Below are 15,636 nucleotides of genomic sequence, written 5' to 3' on the forward strand. Positions count from 1 at the left end.
TTAACATCCCGCACAGCGGTGATATTCGGCCCCAGAGGCAAGTGAGCAATACTTACAGTCCGCAGGAACTGAATTTCATCCTCGCCTTCTCCTCCTTCAGCCATGGTCAGCGTTCACACGGAGATGCTTGCGGTGTGTCTGCGTGTGGAGTACAGGCTGGGTCTGCGTGTGTGTGTGTATGTGTGTGTATGTGTGTATGTGTGTGTTCGAGACAGCAGAAGCCAACGCACTGTAGGACTCGTCTCTCATTGGTTGGCGCGCTAACCGAGGGAGGAGTTGCACAGGTGTGAGAGGGTGCGTGCGTGCGTGCGTGCGTGCGAGCAGCCCCGCCCCCCTCCTTCCGATATCTTCCGATATTGAAACTCATTCCCGCCATGGACGCTCACAAGCTGATGAAGTTTCTTTAAGAGGGTTTATTAAATTATATGGTAAACTGCTATCTCAACGTTAAAATATAATTATAATTATTCATTATAATAAAATATAGAAAATAGGAAAATATGATGTGTGTACTTATTTGTTTGAAGAGCCGTAGCCGGGATATGAGAAATACTGATTCAGGTGATGAGTCTGAGTACCTTCATACATTTGCAGAAGACTCTACTACCTCTAGACTACCACTGTTACAGTGAGGTTTAAACTAAGAAAGACAGACAGAAGACAGTGTTGAAACAATTTATGTTTTATAAAATAACACTAACATCTCAATACCGTTTTACAGTGCACCATCATTTATCTTTTTTTTTTTTTACAGTATAAGGTTCAAACAGATATCAGCCGCTGCAGCACATCAGGGCTTTTAAGACAAGCGAAATGCACCTGAGCCAGCTTCTTTCAGTAATACTTTGTTTCTTTTTTTCACTTTGCCCCATGTGGAAACATTCAGGATCCTAGAACAAGTAGATACGTTGTATGGTCCAGTTAATAAAACAACATGTAAACAATATGTGGATGTCGATGAGGAACTAGTTGTACCTCAGCGCATAAAAAGCTTTTTATGCTGGGGAACAGGACACCGGGAGTAAACTGATAGAAGCAGGGATGTTGCAAAGAGTTTAAACGTTTAACCAAGTTTACTAACTGAAACATCTGAAGATTACACCTTACAGCCAACCTAAGCACTGCATGTCATTGTAAATTATGATAAAACACTGTGTGAATGATAAATGATCATTGTTTCATTTTAATGCCATGAACCTCCAGTAAACAGAAAGTAGTTGGTTTCATATTATCACAGGGACAAGTTGTGTTCAAGTTTGTTTTTAGCAACTGTTTTACATGATAGCGTTTTTTGTTTTTTGTTTTTTTTATCACTACTGAATCTTTCTAATACATAAACATTGTTCAATTTAACAATAATTACAGCACCCATATTCTGTAATTGTGTCTGAGTTCACTGATTCCTTAGCAGTATGAAGTGATGTCTGGAAGTCAACCCATTCATAAAACAGTTTAAACAAAGGCTTTCACAATCTCCTTAGAAATTACAGTGTAAATAGACAACCAATTAGCCAATCAAACACTAGTACCTTGGATTCAAACAATGAACTAATTTCTAGTTGAAGGTACACTGATACCACATCAAGGTGAAGCAGGGTATCTGTGGAAAAAGGCTGAGTCATTGTGACTGTTTGTTGTAGCTTCAACTGTCTCTCTGCATATTTTATTTTTGAATGTGCCTATCAAGTAATCATAATCAAACACCGACAATATGGTGACTACTAAGAAAGTACACTATAGCCTCCACACAAAGTGATAAAATGACACTAAAAAGAAAATAAAATTTTAAATAAATACAATCTGTATGCAAAGACCTAAACTTTCACTCCCACATACAATTCAAAAATTTATGTGAGATCAATAACAGTTATAAACCATGTGTCCAGGGTTTCCTGTATAGTTGTACTGTAATTCGTTTTCATTTATACACATTAGATTTTATTTGAATTAAGTTTTATTTATCCTTTGGGCTGTTTGCACTGATGGTGTTTAAATGGCACATGAATTGGTCCATACCACCAAGTATGAAACTCATCTTGAAAATTGGCACTGAATGTAAGAACAGATTCTTAGCGTTGTTTGTTGTTTTTTTAAAGCAAATTTCTTTAAAAGCTGTTTGCATTAAAGGAGGAATTACATTTTTTGGTAAATGTGCTTCTTCATCTTCTTTCTCAGAGTGATGAGAAGATGGATTGAGACCTGATTCTCTGTTAGTGTTGTCCTTCTCTGATCCCCCTGTGGTCCAGTTGACAGCTGGAGCCTTCACACTCTATGCCGCACTGTCATAACCCAGTACAGGAGCAAGCCATCTCTCCACCTCCTCCACACTCATCTTCTTTCTCCTGGCGTAGTCCTCCACCTGCGGACAAGAAGAACAGAGAAAATACAAGTTTAGCCTGGTTCTGTGTCCTAAGTCTTCTCTGTTATACATCTTTGTCACCTTAAGACTTAAAAGCCACATCCCAGTTTGCCTCCTCCCTCCATTTACTTTGTGTATTTGTGTATGTGTGTGAAATGTTATAATTCTATCTTCTACAAAGACTGACATTAATAATGACATTAACATATGTTTTTTTTATTTTACTCTCATATTTACTATTTACTTATAAAAGCCAGATCAAGACTATTAAATCAAACGGCCTGTAACTTTTTCAGTGAGTATTACTAACAATGACATGCACAAAATTAAATTTTGTTATTTATTAAAGCTTTTACAACAATCAATATTTTTCAACATACAGTTTGTACATTAACAGGCTGTAACTTCTCACAGACAGGCACGAACCTAACACAAATGAGTCATAAAAAACACAGTCACTTATGGTCACTGCAGCATGGTTCTGCACACTGTGCGCATAAGTCTGTTTTGTGGTTGTCCACAGCTGGACAGATGTGGTATCTCCAGCATTTGTGTGGGAGTTCCCCAGCTTTAGCACCTCCATTACGCGCTTTGTCTTGTTAAAGTCTATGTTCATAACAGGCTTTCCAGATCTCTCATCAACCTCTTTCCTGTCATGCACTTTCTCCCCTCTCTCTCTTCATGTCATGGGTTTCACAAGATGTTGGAAACTTTCCTCTGAGACACTGCTCCATGTTGCCCCAGCTGCACATTCCTCCTGCCCATCTCCTGTTCTACCACATCACAAAGGTGTTCTACTGGATCCAGATCTGGAGACTGGGGAGGCCACTGAAGTTCACTGATGGTTCATGAAGCATTATCCTGCCGGAAGTAGCCATTAGAAGATGGTAAACTTTGACCATAATAGGATGCCAGCAATGGCAGCAATAATACTCCGATAAACTGTGGCATTCAAACCATGATTGGCCCAAAGTTTGTCAAACACTGGCTGCACCATCACAGCTACCATCTGCTGCCTTGCAGAAATCCAGATTCATCAGACAAGGCTACGTTTTTCTACCTGTGGAGCCTGTGCTAACTGCAGCCGGTCATATAAGGCTGACAGGAGTGGAATCTTATGCAGACTTCTGCCATTGTAACTCAGCAGCCTCAAGGCTGAACATGTTCCAAGATGCTCTTCTACTCACCAGTCTGGTCATTCTCCTTTGACCTCTCTCATCAACAAGGTGTTTCTGTCCATAAAACTGCTGCTCACAGGATGTCTTCTGTTTTTCCCTCAATTCAGAGTAAAAATTCTACAGACTTATGTGTGAAAATCCCAGTAGATCAGCAGTTTCAGAAAAGTCAAACCAGCCCATCTGAGACCAACAATCAAAGTCACTGGGCTCATATTTTTCTTCATTCTGATGTTTGATGCAAACATTAACTAAAGCTCCTGACTTGTATCTGCTTAAATCTGGAAATCTATCTAAATCGGGTAGATAGGGCGTAATAGTCCCAGGTTGCAAACATCCCCATTAAAACATAATGTGTTTTAAATTTTAAAATAGTGGCCTTTTATTTACTTAAAATGTAGAGAGATCCAGGCCTTTGTCTCTAATTTCCCCTGTTCCCCAGTTCATCCAAACTCAACTCACCTTCCTCCATGTTTATCTGTTGTCTTGATAAACCCAGTATAATTTACATTTTCACAGAACTTATTCCATAAATAAAACAACAGAGGCATGTCATAATGTGCTGCTAGTGGTACAGGTAATTCCACCTCGCCTCAGTGTTTTTTTAAAACTTGATTGTGTTAGCCATGTTAGTTATTCCTTGAGCTCATTATTTGAATACTGGTATTTATTTGAGAAATTTTTGTATCACAATATTTTATCCTATAATATTGCTTTTTACAATGGATTTCTAGAACCACAATTTTCTGTCTGAGTATATGCTCTCTGAGAATACATGTAGAATACATTATGTATAGTAACATACTTTCTGCAGTGCATTCATTTGTGTGTTGAGGTTGTTTTAAATGTAGTATGATAGTAATAAAATAATGTTAATAATCCTATTACTGTAAATATAAATATAAATAAATATTTTCTTGAGAAATTATATTTGAAAAGTGGGGTGGTGTTACATTTGGGGATGAAACAATTTCACAAAATCACAACATCAGGTGTTCTTTTTGATTGAAGAGAATAGCAATGGAGCACCAGCACCTACACAGCTACACAGAGTGCATTGTGGGTTGTTTGTAGCCTTAATGTTGTTAGACTAGCAAATTTCTTCATGTTGTTTATTGTATAGTGTGTTTTTTAGAGATAGTCAGCACAATACATTTTCTAGAATCTCAGTTTCAGGAGTTTATAGTGGATAAAGTAACAAGATCCACATAGTAAATACAAAAGTGTGTACTAATGTCTTTACTGCAGAAGAAAACTGGGGACAGAATCGTCTGCAATCAGTCAAGAGTTACAGATGTAATAAGATGTCATAATAAAGACAGCCTGCTTTATATCAGTATATTAATTATAATAACTCTGTCCAGAGTTCTCCAAACAGGAGAGAACACATCTATGAACCAGTGTTGTCTGTCTTCATGCTGAATGCCACACCCACCATAGTGGTGCAGGGTTACACCCCGAAGAGCGTCATTTGTGTTGCTACATGTGGGTAGATGCTAAGCTCAGTTTTCCTGTATGGTCCATATTTTTGAGAAATTCACAATGAAAGAGCTTGGGCTTTTTAACCTTTTCTTAGAAGAGTGTCCTGGCTTTCTTCTCTTTTTAATTCTAGTGCTCCCTACTGGACACTTTTCTGATGATGGTGCAGCACTTGGGAATGGTGGGACATTTTGTTAGCACAAGTCAACATGTGTCACAAGAGAAACAAGTCCTGTTGTAACACTGGAAAATTGTGAGTTAGAAGGCTCTTGATATTTCATTCTGAAAGACTGACACTAAGACCAACACTGTGTCTAGTTAATTATAGCAGTTTAAAATGTGGATGGTTAGTCGAACCTGTTCCTTGGTGATCTTTCCCACAGCGAAGTATGAGCCCTGAGGGTTGGAGAAGTAAAGTCCAGACACTGAGGCAGCAGGCGTCATGGCCAGAGACTCTGTCAGACCAATACCTACACACACGCACACACGCAGTAATTAAATACTGGTACAGCAAAGCACACAAATACCCACATCATAAACACATACATACACAAGTACACAAAATGTCAAAGTTTGCACGCACACACACGCACACACGCACGCACGCACGCGCACACACACACACACACACACACACACACACATACATATGTACAAACGCACATGTGTGTTTATTTTGTGGAGACTCAACTTCACCTTAAACCTCAAGTCCTCAACCTAAAATTAAAATTTTACATTATAGGGACTTTCTTTGTGTCCTCAAAAGGAAAGTGAGTCCAAAATGTGACTGTAAACAGATTTACTCTGTATACCCAAAATGAATAATGCAAGCCCTCCCACACACAGCAAACATTCAGTTTCCATCTGGACCACACTGGGATGTGTTTCAAAAGGGCATCCTGAGCCCCCCCACCTGTGTGCAACTGCTCAAATTGGAATTTGTCACTGTTGTGATGACAGCACTAAATCTAATGCTCTTCACTTGAGACAGTATGATGAGTTTGGCAGCAGCGTGGCTGAGCCAGCATCAGCCTAACAGACAAGATACAATGATCAGAGGAAAGCTGAACAGACAGCTTGACTGATACTTGTGGAGATGCTTTGACAAGATGATATCCAGTCTACTTCCCTCTCTTCAGACAGACACAACATGTGTCAACCATGATATATCCCTTCATGCTTATGTTAGCTCAGCCAAGTAGACAAATTCCTATTTTTACATCTGAAACTCCAGTTTGTCTATTCAGATAGAAGCTGTGTTCACATCACGTGCATTGAAAACTTTTTATGTGGTGAGTCTGACTGTGTTATTGAGTTTCATACATGAAAACACAGTGTCAACTTTTGGTGCACTTTTAGTCCATTTCAGTGGATGACTGTTTAATACAATGTTGATAGTGTGGTGGCTTGTATTTACTAAATAAGTGGAATCACCATCATACACAATAGTGAACAGTCATTTCAAGTTTCAGTAGCACTCAGATACAACTCACCATTTATGGGAATGAGTGTGGAGTGTGTGTCCTGTACCTGTCCATTAACATATTGATTTTTAAAAAGCTACTGTAAACTGATGAATTAAACTTGCATTTACTTGATGCATTAATATACTCAAATGTGATACAAACAGTAAAAAGCATATTTTTATTTCTTATCCAGTCTTTAAAAGATGAATTAATGGTCTTAGTTTTTCCTTTCCTTGATGTGCCTGCCTCATAATATATTCGACATTTACAGTTTCCTTGTCATGTTTATTTACATTTAAACACACCTCCTTTTAACTGAAAGATATAAAACCAGTGTGACGCCTAAAAATAAATGTCCATCCCACAGAGCAGCAGCAAGATCTCCTGCTCTTTAAGTATTCTGCCTTTTTCGCCTTTTCTGCCTTATGCACAAAGAAGAGAGGAGACAGGAAAATGTGATAACTGAAAATGTGGATTCTTTTGTTGTTTAAGCGACTAAAAAAACATAACTGCGTTTCATGTGAAGAAGCAATACAGAAGCATTGGGAGCCTTTCAACTGCAGTTATGACAGTGAAGTGGTTTTTGTTGCTCTCACCAGTCTTGTCCTGTATACCAGCCAGGCTCCACATGGTGGTCTTCTCAGTGTGGTCAGGCTGGCTGGGGTAGCCAGCTGCAGGTCTGATGCCCTGGTATCGAACTCTGTGGAGGTCTGAAGCCTGCAGAGCTTCATCAGCACTGTAGCCCCACAGCTCCTTGCGCACTCGAGCATGGAGCTCCTCAGCAAATGCCTGGGGGATAAATAGTTGGTTTTAACAGAAACCAAAGAAACACCATGGCACCAACAGTTAATCTGTCATTCAGCACCAATAACTCACTGACCCGTATGATACCAGCAGTGACGGAGGCCTGGTGTGTTAGGACACCATCCATACTGTACCTCAGCCAGGCGGTCAGCCAGAGCTTTGACCATGATGCTGCTGTAGTCATCTCCCTGAGCCTGGAACTGCTGACTCAGCTCCTCAGCTCCAAACACACCCACAGCAAACACACCAATGTAGTCTGCCACACCACTGTCCACAGGGGCCACAAAGTCAGACACACTAAGGTAGGGCTCTGAACTGGAACTGTCCTTCTCCACCTGCAACACACAAACACATAGCATAAAGGTGAAATTCTCTGAAAATAATATAACACAAAAAAATTCAAAGCATCACATCTGAAGAAAACAATACACATCAGCTGCCTGATTCTTACCTATGGTAAAGCTGCATAATCCTTTGTATCCTTTCTATGACCTAATACATTATGACCATGCACAGATGAAGCAAATTATATCAGCCTGTCCCCAAGGCAAATGTGTTTGATGCCTTTTTTTTTTTAACAACGGTGTAAAGACCTGAACAACTTTGACAAAGATCACATGGTTATGACCAAGATGACTGAGCCTCTCATCTCCCAACCTGCATGGCTTCTTGGCTGCTCCTGGTCAGCAGTGGTGAGTACTTAGCAACAGTGGTCTGAGGATGGACAAATGTGCCACAGACCGACACACCATTGATATGTGATGGAAACAAAGGCTATTCCGTCTGGTCTAAACTGACAGAAGAGCTACTGTGACACAGGTCGTAGAAAATTCTAATGACAGACAGACTTTTTAGACTTTAGACTGTTGATCAAGATGGTTCTCACTCAGGTAGAATGCAGTAAGCCAGGAAATGCAACAAGAGAAATTCTATTATAATCTGACAGTAAAGAGCAATTTAATATAAATAGGTGTTTACATCATACTGATTTTGCTCCTGTTTAGGATCTTGCCATTGGTGGATCTACAAATTTTAAGTTTACTTAGAAGTGGTGCTAGACCATAGCAATCAACAGGGTCTATTCTGTGTGAGTGGGTCAGGAGACAATGTTCCAATCCCTTCTGTTGTTTTGACATTTATCTCTGTTGCCTTTATTGTTACTGTGCACATAATTTATTCATCCATATTCAGATTAAATTATGTCTAATAATAATTATATATTGGTACCAAATGGTATTCATGGATTGCCTCTGTGGTACATTGCTGTTCTTCACTTCCATGAGGCTACTGTACCATACATTTGTTCTACAATACACTCAAGTGTAAGAACTTGGACATATCATCAGCGACGCTCCAGATATCATAAGGTGTTTCCTCATCATCAGACACTCTTCCCCAGGAAATCTAGTTGGAGGTTATGAGTTCCCAGCTTGTGGACAGCAGCTTAGGATGTGTTAAAGGGGCCCTCTCTGCAGGCAAATTGGGCACGCCGGAGGTAATTTTGCAAGCAGTTGCATGCTCCCACATTCTCCAAATTCCCTTCTCATACAGCCCACTATTCTGATACCTTTATTTCCATAGAGCTTTATCATAGCAAGAAATTGTATGGCTGCTGAGCCCAGCTTGACACAGATCCCACCAGGATGTTGTGCTGCGCACATGCCCCTGGTACACTGCCTCTTGCACCCACCACCTCCTTCCTGTTCTTACTTTGCTGCCAGCTTATGAGAGTTCAGAGTCAGCAGAGTCCCTGTAATGCATCAGATCTTTGGCATGGGTGTCCTTAAATTCCTTTTCCAGGTTGGTGACAGGAAGCTGAAGCTTGTTGGTGTACCCATGCAGACTGTCAGACGGAAACTCTTGTACCAGTCCAAGATGATTTACACCAAATGGATCTGTAAGCATTCCAGCCATGCCACGGTCACATCTCCTCTGCTCTCTCTTGCCTCACAGATCAGCTGAGTGATCACTCCTGTGTACTCAATGCAGTGTGGCACCTCAGAACACCCCACTTCTGCACTGTTGTGTTCATATAGGCATTTTTTCAGGTGTTGAGTCTTGAAGATTATTTTGCCTTCCCTGCTGAGGAGTGAGATTGTTCAGAATTGCATGGTGTCATTTGCGTTTTTGTCCTTTAGAATCCAGACATCCTTTGCCCATCTCTCCTGCTTCCCCTCCCCCATATCACCCCGCTAAGTCTCCATAGTCACTAAAGAAGTCTTAGTGAATGTTTGTACACCTTGTAAGTGTATCTGATACTACACTTGAATTTAAATTTGCATCACCTTCAATTAAAGGAAAATAGACAAATCAAATTAACCAGTCTTATTATCAGGGTGAGGATGATCCTTGGGTGAGCAGGCAGAAGCTGGAAGATGATGCAACCTCTGCTGGTTTTTTGGTCCGCACATGTAGTCAGATAAAAGCTCTGCTGTTGAATAGTTTTAAAAGTAATCTCATTCTCCCTTACCTGTTGCCGTAAGCCATGGAACGTGGCAATGGGTTTGGTGTCTCTGTGCATTGGGACATCATTTTCGTACACATTGATGTCATCGCCATCACTCTGGGCACGCCAGAATCCCACCAGGCCCTGACCCTTCAGACTGCTGCTGTCAATCATCTGGTTGAGCAGCCGCTGGGCGTCATCGAAGACACGACGAGCCTCCAAACCTTCAGGACCCAAACAGCATTAAGATCAGATATGGTTTCACCCTATAAAGTGGTCACTATTGCCAATGTTTTTGTGTCCTGTAGTTGTATACTTCAGTGATGACTTCACTGCACAATACTCCAGAAACTGTACAATGATCACTTGCATCTGCACCAAACCTGTGCATTTACAATTTATAGAATCTTTTTGATAACTTACATGCTATTGTATGCAACGTAAAAAATGTTTACATTTATCCATCAATTTAGCTTATTTCACAACCACTAATAGATACAGTTTTATTTTTGTAAATAACGGTATTAATTTTTCAATATGGGTCAAATAAATAATCTTATTTTTATCCATAATATCTTTATTATTTTGTTAAAGTGGCAAAAGACAACTTTCTCCTTCACCTAGAATTTCCAAGTGGCATCACTGTTGGTGCCACAGTTGCAAACACCAGGTCACTTTCCATTTCTCTCAGAGCCTACCAACTACCAACAACACAGGGCAGAAAACAATCAACACCACTTTGGAAATTAGAGAGAAGAAAGAAAACAAATGCATTATCCTCTTTCTGTTTTGGTTGCGCAGAGGCAGATGCACTTCCTTTGTGCCATAAATCGAGTTTCATATCAAGGCTGACAAGGAACCAGTCTAAACACTGATGGTGTCATTATTCTATAGCCATTACATTGTGCAGTCAACATTTACTTCATATGATAAGTTCCAGCAAAAAAAGTGTCTGTTGCCACTTGGATCCTGACAGAGGCTGAGCGCGTACCAACGGTCTTGTCATTGAAGATCTTGGGGTAACCTCTGTTGGGGTATTTTCCTCTCAGCTGCCACACATCAAAGAAAGGCTTCCAGTCAATGAAATCCACCAAACTGTTCAGATCGTACTGCTCAAACACACGGGTGCCCAAGAACTGAGGACGCACTGTCACACAGAGAAATACACACAGAGAAATACACTTGGTTTTAATTCATTTGAAAATCAAAACTTTTAGTTTTACAGTATCACACAAATATTCGGTATTTGCTAGTTTTAGGACTTTGAAACCATGTTTCCATGTTTTTTTCTCATATATTATTGCAATCTTGTGGTTCATTTTCCAAAATCCAGTTTGACATGTTTGGTATCTTTGGAAACTTTGGTATCTCTAGTAGACATTAAAATAAAGGTAAAAAGATGGACATGACAGACTGAAAATGATGGACATGACAGACTGAAAATGCATCAGTGTATCTGAGGTACAACTTGTCTTCAATGATTTTGATTCATTCATCTGTGCCAACTCACCAGGTCTGGGAAGAGAGAGCCAGTCTATATGTAAAGCCTTCTCTCTGGCCTGGGAAAGAGACAGATACCGGCGATCCTAAAGGCAACAGATGGCGATAAAGGATGAAGAGGAAAACAAGGCAATTTTATTTAACACATTTCATTAAAAGTGACCTCATTGTGCTTTACATGAAAATAAATGTACAAACACAGATCCACCCAACTACGAAAAAAAAAAGTCTGGACATTGGTCGCAGTCTGGAGCCCTGTGACAGCAGATACACAGAAGAAAGAAAAAGTGAGCGAATCTGTTGGAAATTTGTATATAAATTTGTCTTATAATATTTTCAGATTTTCATCTTCAAATCATACAAATAAAAACACATAAACCAGTGTATTGTCCATTCTGTGTGATTGAAGTTAGCACCTTGACACTCCATAAGACCACTGGGAAAATGTTTTATGGATTGAAACTAAGTCTGAATTGTTGGACACTATACGGTGTAAAAAGGGCACTGCAGACCATCATGAAAATATCATCCCAAAAGTGAAGAAGGGTGGGTGGAGCATCACGATTTGGGGCTTTGCTGCCTCTGGGCCGGGGAGGGATAATGCAGGATAATGTCAGAGTGGCTGTCCACCTGCTGAAGCTCAGTAGAAGCTATAATATGAAATCCAAGGGGTCACTTACTTTTTCCACCAGCACTGTGAATGTTTAATGGCTGTGTTCAATGATGACAGTAAAGATTATATGTGTGTGTTTATGTGTGTTATTAGCTTAAGAACATGGTGTTTAGAACATATTTAATGCAGAAAAACAGGTCATTCTATAGGGTTCACATACTTTTTCTTACCACTGTACAGGAAGGGAAGAGTATGTGATGTAGTTCCATTAAGGTACACAGAAAGACATATATACAGCAAGAAAATTCCTTAGTGTTAAAGTGATATTCCACATTTTTTTTTACTGTCAGCAAATCTCATGTGCAGAGCCACAACACTCAATGTCTCCTTCTAACAAGTATTGCATGTTTATCACAACCTGACATATGTTATTCCTCTAAGCTGTAGCGCTCCATTGTTTCCAAAAACTATTAAAAAGACATCAGTGAGTCAGACTGTTGCACTGGGTGACATGTTCTTTCATTTCCATGAACACACACACTGTTGTTTATTTTGACTCAGTCCCACACACACACTGTCCTGCTTCCCCAAATACAGAGCACCAAATGTGGATTAATCCACTGCTAAAAATAGTCCCTAATAAATGCACCATTTCCTCCTGTTAGTTTGTTAAAAGCTACAGTGAGCAGCTGTTGTAGAAAATTACAGAGTCTTTTTAAAAAAAGATGTAAAACGTGTGTATAGAATAACATATTCATAAGGAGCCAAAGAGGTTAGGTCTGAGAGGCGGACAGAGTAGAGAAGTAAAAGAGTATTGAAAGATGGAGTTACACATTCGTGGTTTGAGTCCTTAGATGGGGACTGAAAATGAGAAAAATACAGCATAAGACCACAATACCAGACTTATCCTTTAAGTCGGTAGTTTGTTCTTAAAAAGCTTCTATCACCTTTATCAAGCTGCTTCCTCCAGCATTATGTTTTCATTTTCCATGCAGTATGAATCTTGTCCAACCATAATGGCAACAAAATAATAATCTTTCACTTCTATTTTTTAATGGTTAAGGATATTAAATTCAATAAATTATCCCCTTTAGAAGAAAAAAAAACTACCATAAATGAGCCTGTGTGAAATTGCAGTAAAGACATGAGATATTTTTCCGTCTTGCAGCTGTGTACCGGGGCTCAGGTGTGTTTCAATTTGTCTGGAGGCTGCTGAATCTACCAGTCTGTATTTATTTGTGATAAAGGTACATATAGATGCAACACTGATCTCAAAGAAGGTCACCTATGTGGGGCAATGGATCCAGAAAAACACTTTTAAACCACATAAGTAAAGTGTCTCCTAGTTACTACCAGCCATTCTTACCTTCAGAGAGTCATAGTGCTCCTGCCTGATGTCCTCATACTCCTCTTTCAGGTCATCAAAGTACTCCTCCCTCACTGTCTCATCCAGCAACTGCGAACACTGACAGACAGGAAAACAAGCAGTAGATAAGACACACTATTGTTTGGACCAATCAATCAATGTGTGGCCACACCAACTTCTATCAACTCTTTGACCATCATATACATTAAGAGATCAATAACTCCTGATGAGATTCTGATCTTCACTCTCCTTTGTTTATTAGTTGGAGTTCTGATCAAGAGGATTTCAGTGGTGCCATGTTAGACTGCTGGCAAAGGAACAAGTTTTTGTTGTGGATTCTTAAAAGGAATTATTAACAAAACAAGTTTTTATTTTGTCTGGATGGGATATTTTGTGTATTCTGTTGCCAAAGACATTTTCATCCATTTTAATGAATGCTATGTGCCCTCTATATGGGCCAGAGGGTTGAGTAAAAGGCACTTGAAAAGTTCCACTGAGCTCAGGTAGATGTACTGACCACCACCACACTCCTGGAGGCATCCAGAACATGGATAACAGGACAACTGTAGCGAGGGGCGATCTTCACTGCTGTGTGTGTCCTGTCAAATACAAAACATCAAATCCAACAAAAAGATATCAGCGTCCTTTTATGATGAGCAACGGAGGCACTACTCCTAATGCCTAATTACAGCTGAAGCCAGAAGCTTACAAACACTTAGGTCGAAGTCAATAAAACTATTTTTAATTTTTCCAGCAATTGTTTACCAACAGATTGTTTCACTTTTCCAGTGGGTCAGAAGTTTACATACACTAAGTTGACTGTGCCTTGAAACTGCTTGCAAAATTCCAGAAAATGATGTGTTAGCTTTAGAAGCTAAATTAGCTTTAGAAGCTAATTGACATAATCGCTGTTAATTGGGGGTGCAGCGGTGAAGTATTTTAAGTTCTACCTTCAAATTCTGCGTCTTTGCTTGACATCATGGGAAAAAAAGAAATCAGGAAAGATGTGAGAAAAAAAGACTGTGGACCTCTACAAGTCTGGTTTATTTTTTGGGGGAAATATCCAAAAACCTGAAGGTTCCACAATCATCTGTACAGACAATAGTACGCAGGTATAAACACCATGGGATCATGCAAGTGTCATACCTCTCAGGAGGGAAATGAACTAGAGATTAACTAACTTTGCTGCAAAAAGTGCACTTCACAAAACAGAGAACATTATGAGGAAGGAAAATCATTTGGATATATTGAGGCAAGACATCAGCCAGGGAGTTAAAGCTGAGTCACAAATGGGTCTTCTAAACAGACAATGACCCCAAGCATACTTCTGATACTGCTAATTGTGGCAGAGTGGCTTAAGGCCAACAAAATCAAGGTATTGGAGTGGCGATCGCAAAGGCCTGACTTCAATCGAGTTGAAAATTTGTGCACAGAACTGAAAAGGCGTGTGTGAGCAAGGAGGCCAACATACCTGACTCAGTTACACCAGTTCTGTCACGAGGAATTAAGGCAAGATTCCAGCAACTTGTGTTGTTCATTGTGAGAAGCTTGTGGAAGACTACCTTAGACATTTCATTCAGGTTTAACAATTTAAAGTCAATGCTACCAAATACTAACAAGTGCATGTAAATTCTGACACTGGGAAGGTAATGAAAGGAATAAAATATGTAAATAATTATTCTGACATTTCACATTCGTAAAAGGTAGTAGTGATCCTCATCTATAGATTTATTCGGATTAAATGTCAGGAATTGTACAAAACTATGTTTTAATGTATCTGGCTAGGTGTATGTAAACTTCTGACTTCAACTGTATATATGATAGATATATATCTTTAAAAGTGCACATTACAATGTGTCATGTTCTACAGAAACATTACACATAAGCACCACTTAGCATCCTGTGTGGGCATCTGGAGGGTACAGACAGCTAAAAGTCTACTGTGATGTACTTCATAATAAGCTGCTCACGCTGCACTCTATTACGTACACATATTTGTTGATCAGCAAGGTGTGTTTCTACCTTATCATAGATGTATGTGTTTTGTGTTTGTATTACTTTGATGTGGTGGCTCCTCCAATCAGCAGCGGTGTTGTCATCGCCAGTCTCTCCATCTCTTTGGCCACATAGATCATCTCATCCAGAGAGGGCGTGATGAGACCAGACAAACCAATGACATCTGCAGGTACAGACATAATTCACACCCATTACTGCTGCTGATATTGTGAGAGAATAAGAATTAATACAGCAGCAATAGTTTGAATAATTTGCATTGGCAGTTAAGATGCCTAGGGCTACTATGAAACATATATAAAAGGTATCTGCAAGGGTCTGGAGGGGGGTAGAGTAAATAAAAAAATTGTAGACTAAAACAATTGTTTTTTGCAATTGTTACTGTTTATTGCCTTTTTTGTGTTGGTTCATGGGG

The 15,636-nt window shown here is 39.6% G+C and overlaps 2 protein-coding genes across 12 annotated transcripts in view; both read right to left on the reverse strand.

Annotated features, from left to right (window-relative positions):
• The window catches only part of ryr2a (ryanodine receptor 2a (cardiac)), a 192,747-nt gene extending 192,133 nt beyond the window's left edge, over positions 1-614 (reverse strand). For all 8 annotated transcript variants that reach the window (XM_071462590.1, XM_071462589.1, XM_071462592.1 and 5 more), the window contains exon 1: positions 57-614. In XM_071462590.1, coding sequence (XP_071318691.1) covers positions 57-104 — 48 coding nt within the window. In that variant the 5' untranslated portion in view covers positions 105-614. The remainder of the gene's footprint in view (positions 1-56) is intronic.
• A 117-nt stretch (positions 615-731) lies between these two features.
• Positions 732-15,636, reverse strand: part of mtr (5-methyltetrahydrofolate-homocysteine methyltransferase) — a 33,873-nt gene continuing 18,968 nt past the window's right edge. For 2 of the 4 annotated variants that reach the window (XM_071462596.1, XM_071462599.1), the window contains 10 exons: positions 15,267-15,387; positions 13,726-13,807; positions 13,209-13,307; positions 11,240-11,315; positions 10,721-10,876; positions 9,754-9,953; positions 7,418-7,618; positions 7,076-7,268; positions 5,371-5,483; positions 732-2,359 (listed from right to left, as the gene is read on the reverse strand). In XM_071462596.1, the coding sequence (XP_071318697.1) occupies positions 2,270-2,359; positions 5,371-5,483; positions 7,076-7,268; positions 7,418-7,618; positions 9,754-9,953; positions 10,721-10,876; positions 11,240-11,315; positions 13,209-13,307; positions 13,726-13,807; positions 15,267-15,387 (1,331 nt within the window). In that variant the 3' untranslated portion in view covers positions 732-2,269. Of the gene's footprint in view, positions 2,360-2,428; positions 3,221-5,370; positions 5,484-7,075; positions 7,269-7,359; positions 7,619-9,753; positions 9,954-10,720; positions 10,877-11,239; positions 11,316-13,208; positions 13,308-13,725; positions 13,808-15,266; positions 15,388-15,636 lie in introns of those variants that run through there. The other 2 variants (XM_071462597.1, XM_071462598.1) reach the window with 2 other exon arrangements.

Source organism: Trachinotus anak, unplaced genomic scaffold, assembly GCF_046630095.1.
Source record: "Trachinotus anak isolate AG129_WGS33_773 ecotype Australia unplaced genomic scaffold, CSIRO_AGI_Tana_v1 ptg000025l, whole genome shotgun sequence".
In the NCBI taxonomy this organism is placed as follows: Eukaryota; Metazoa; Chordata; class Actinopteri; order Carangiformes; family Carangidae; genus Trachinotus; species Trachinotus anak.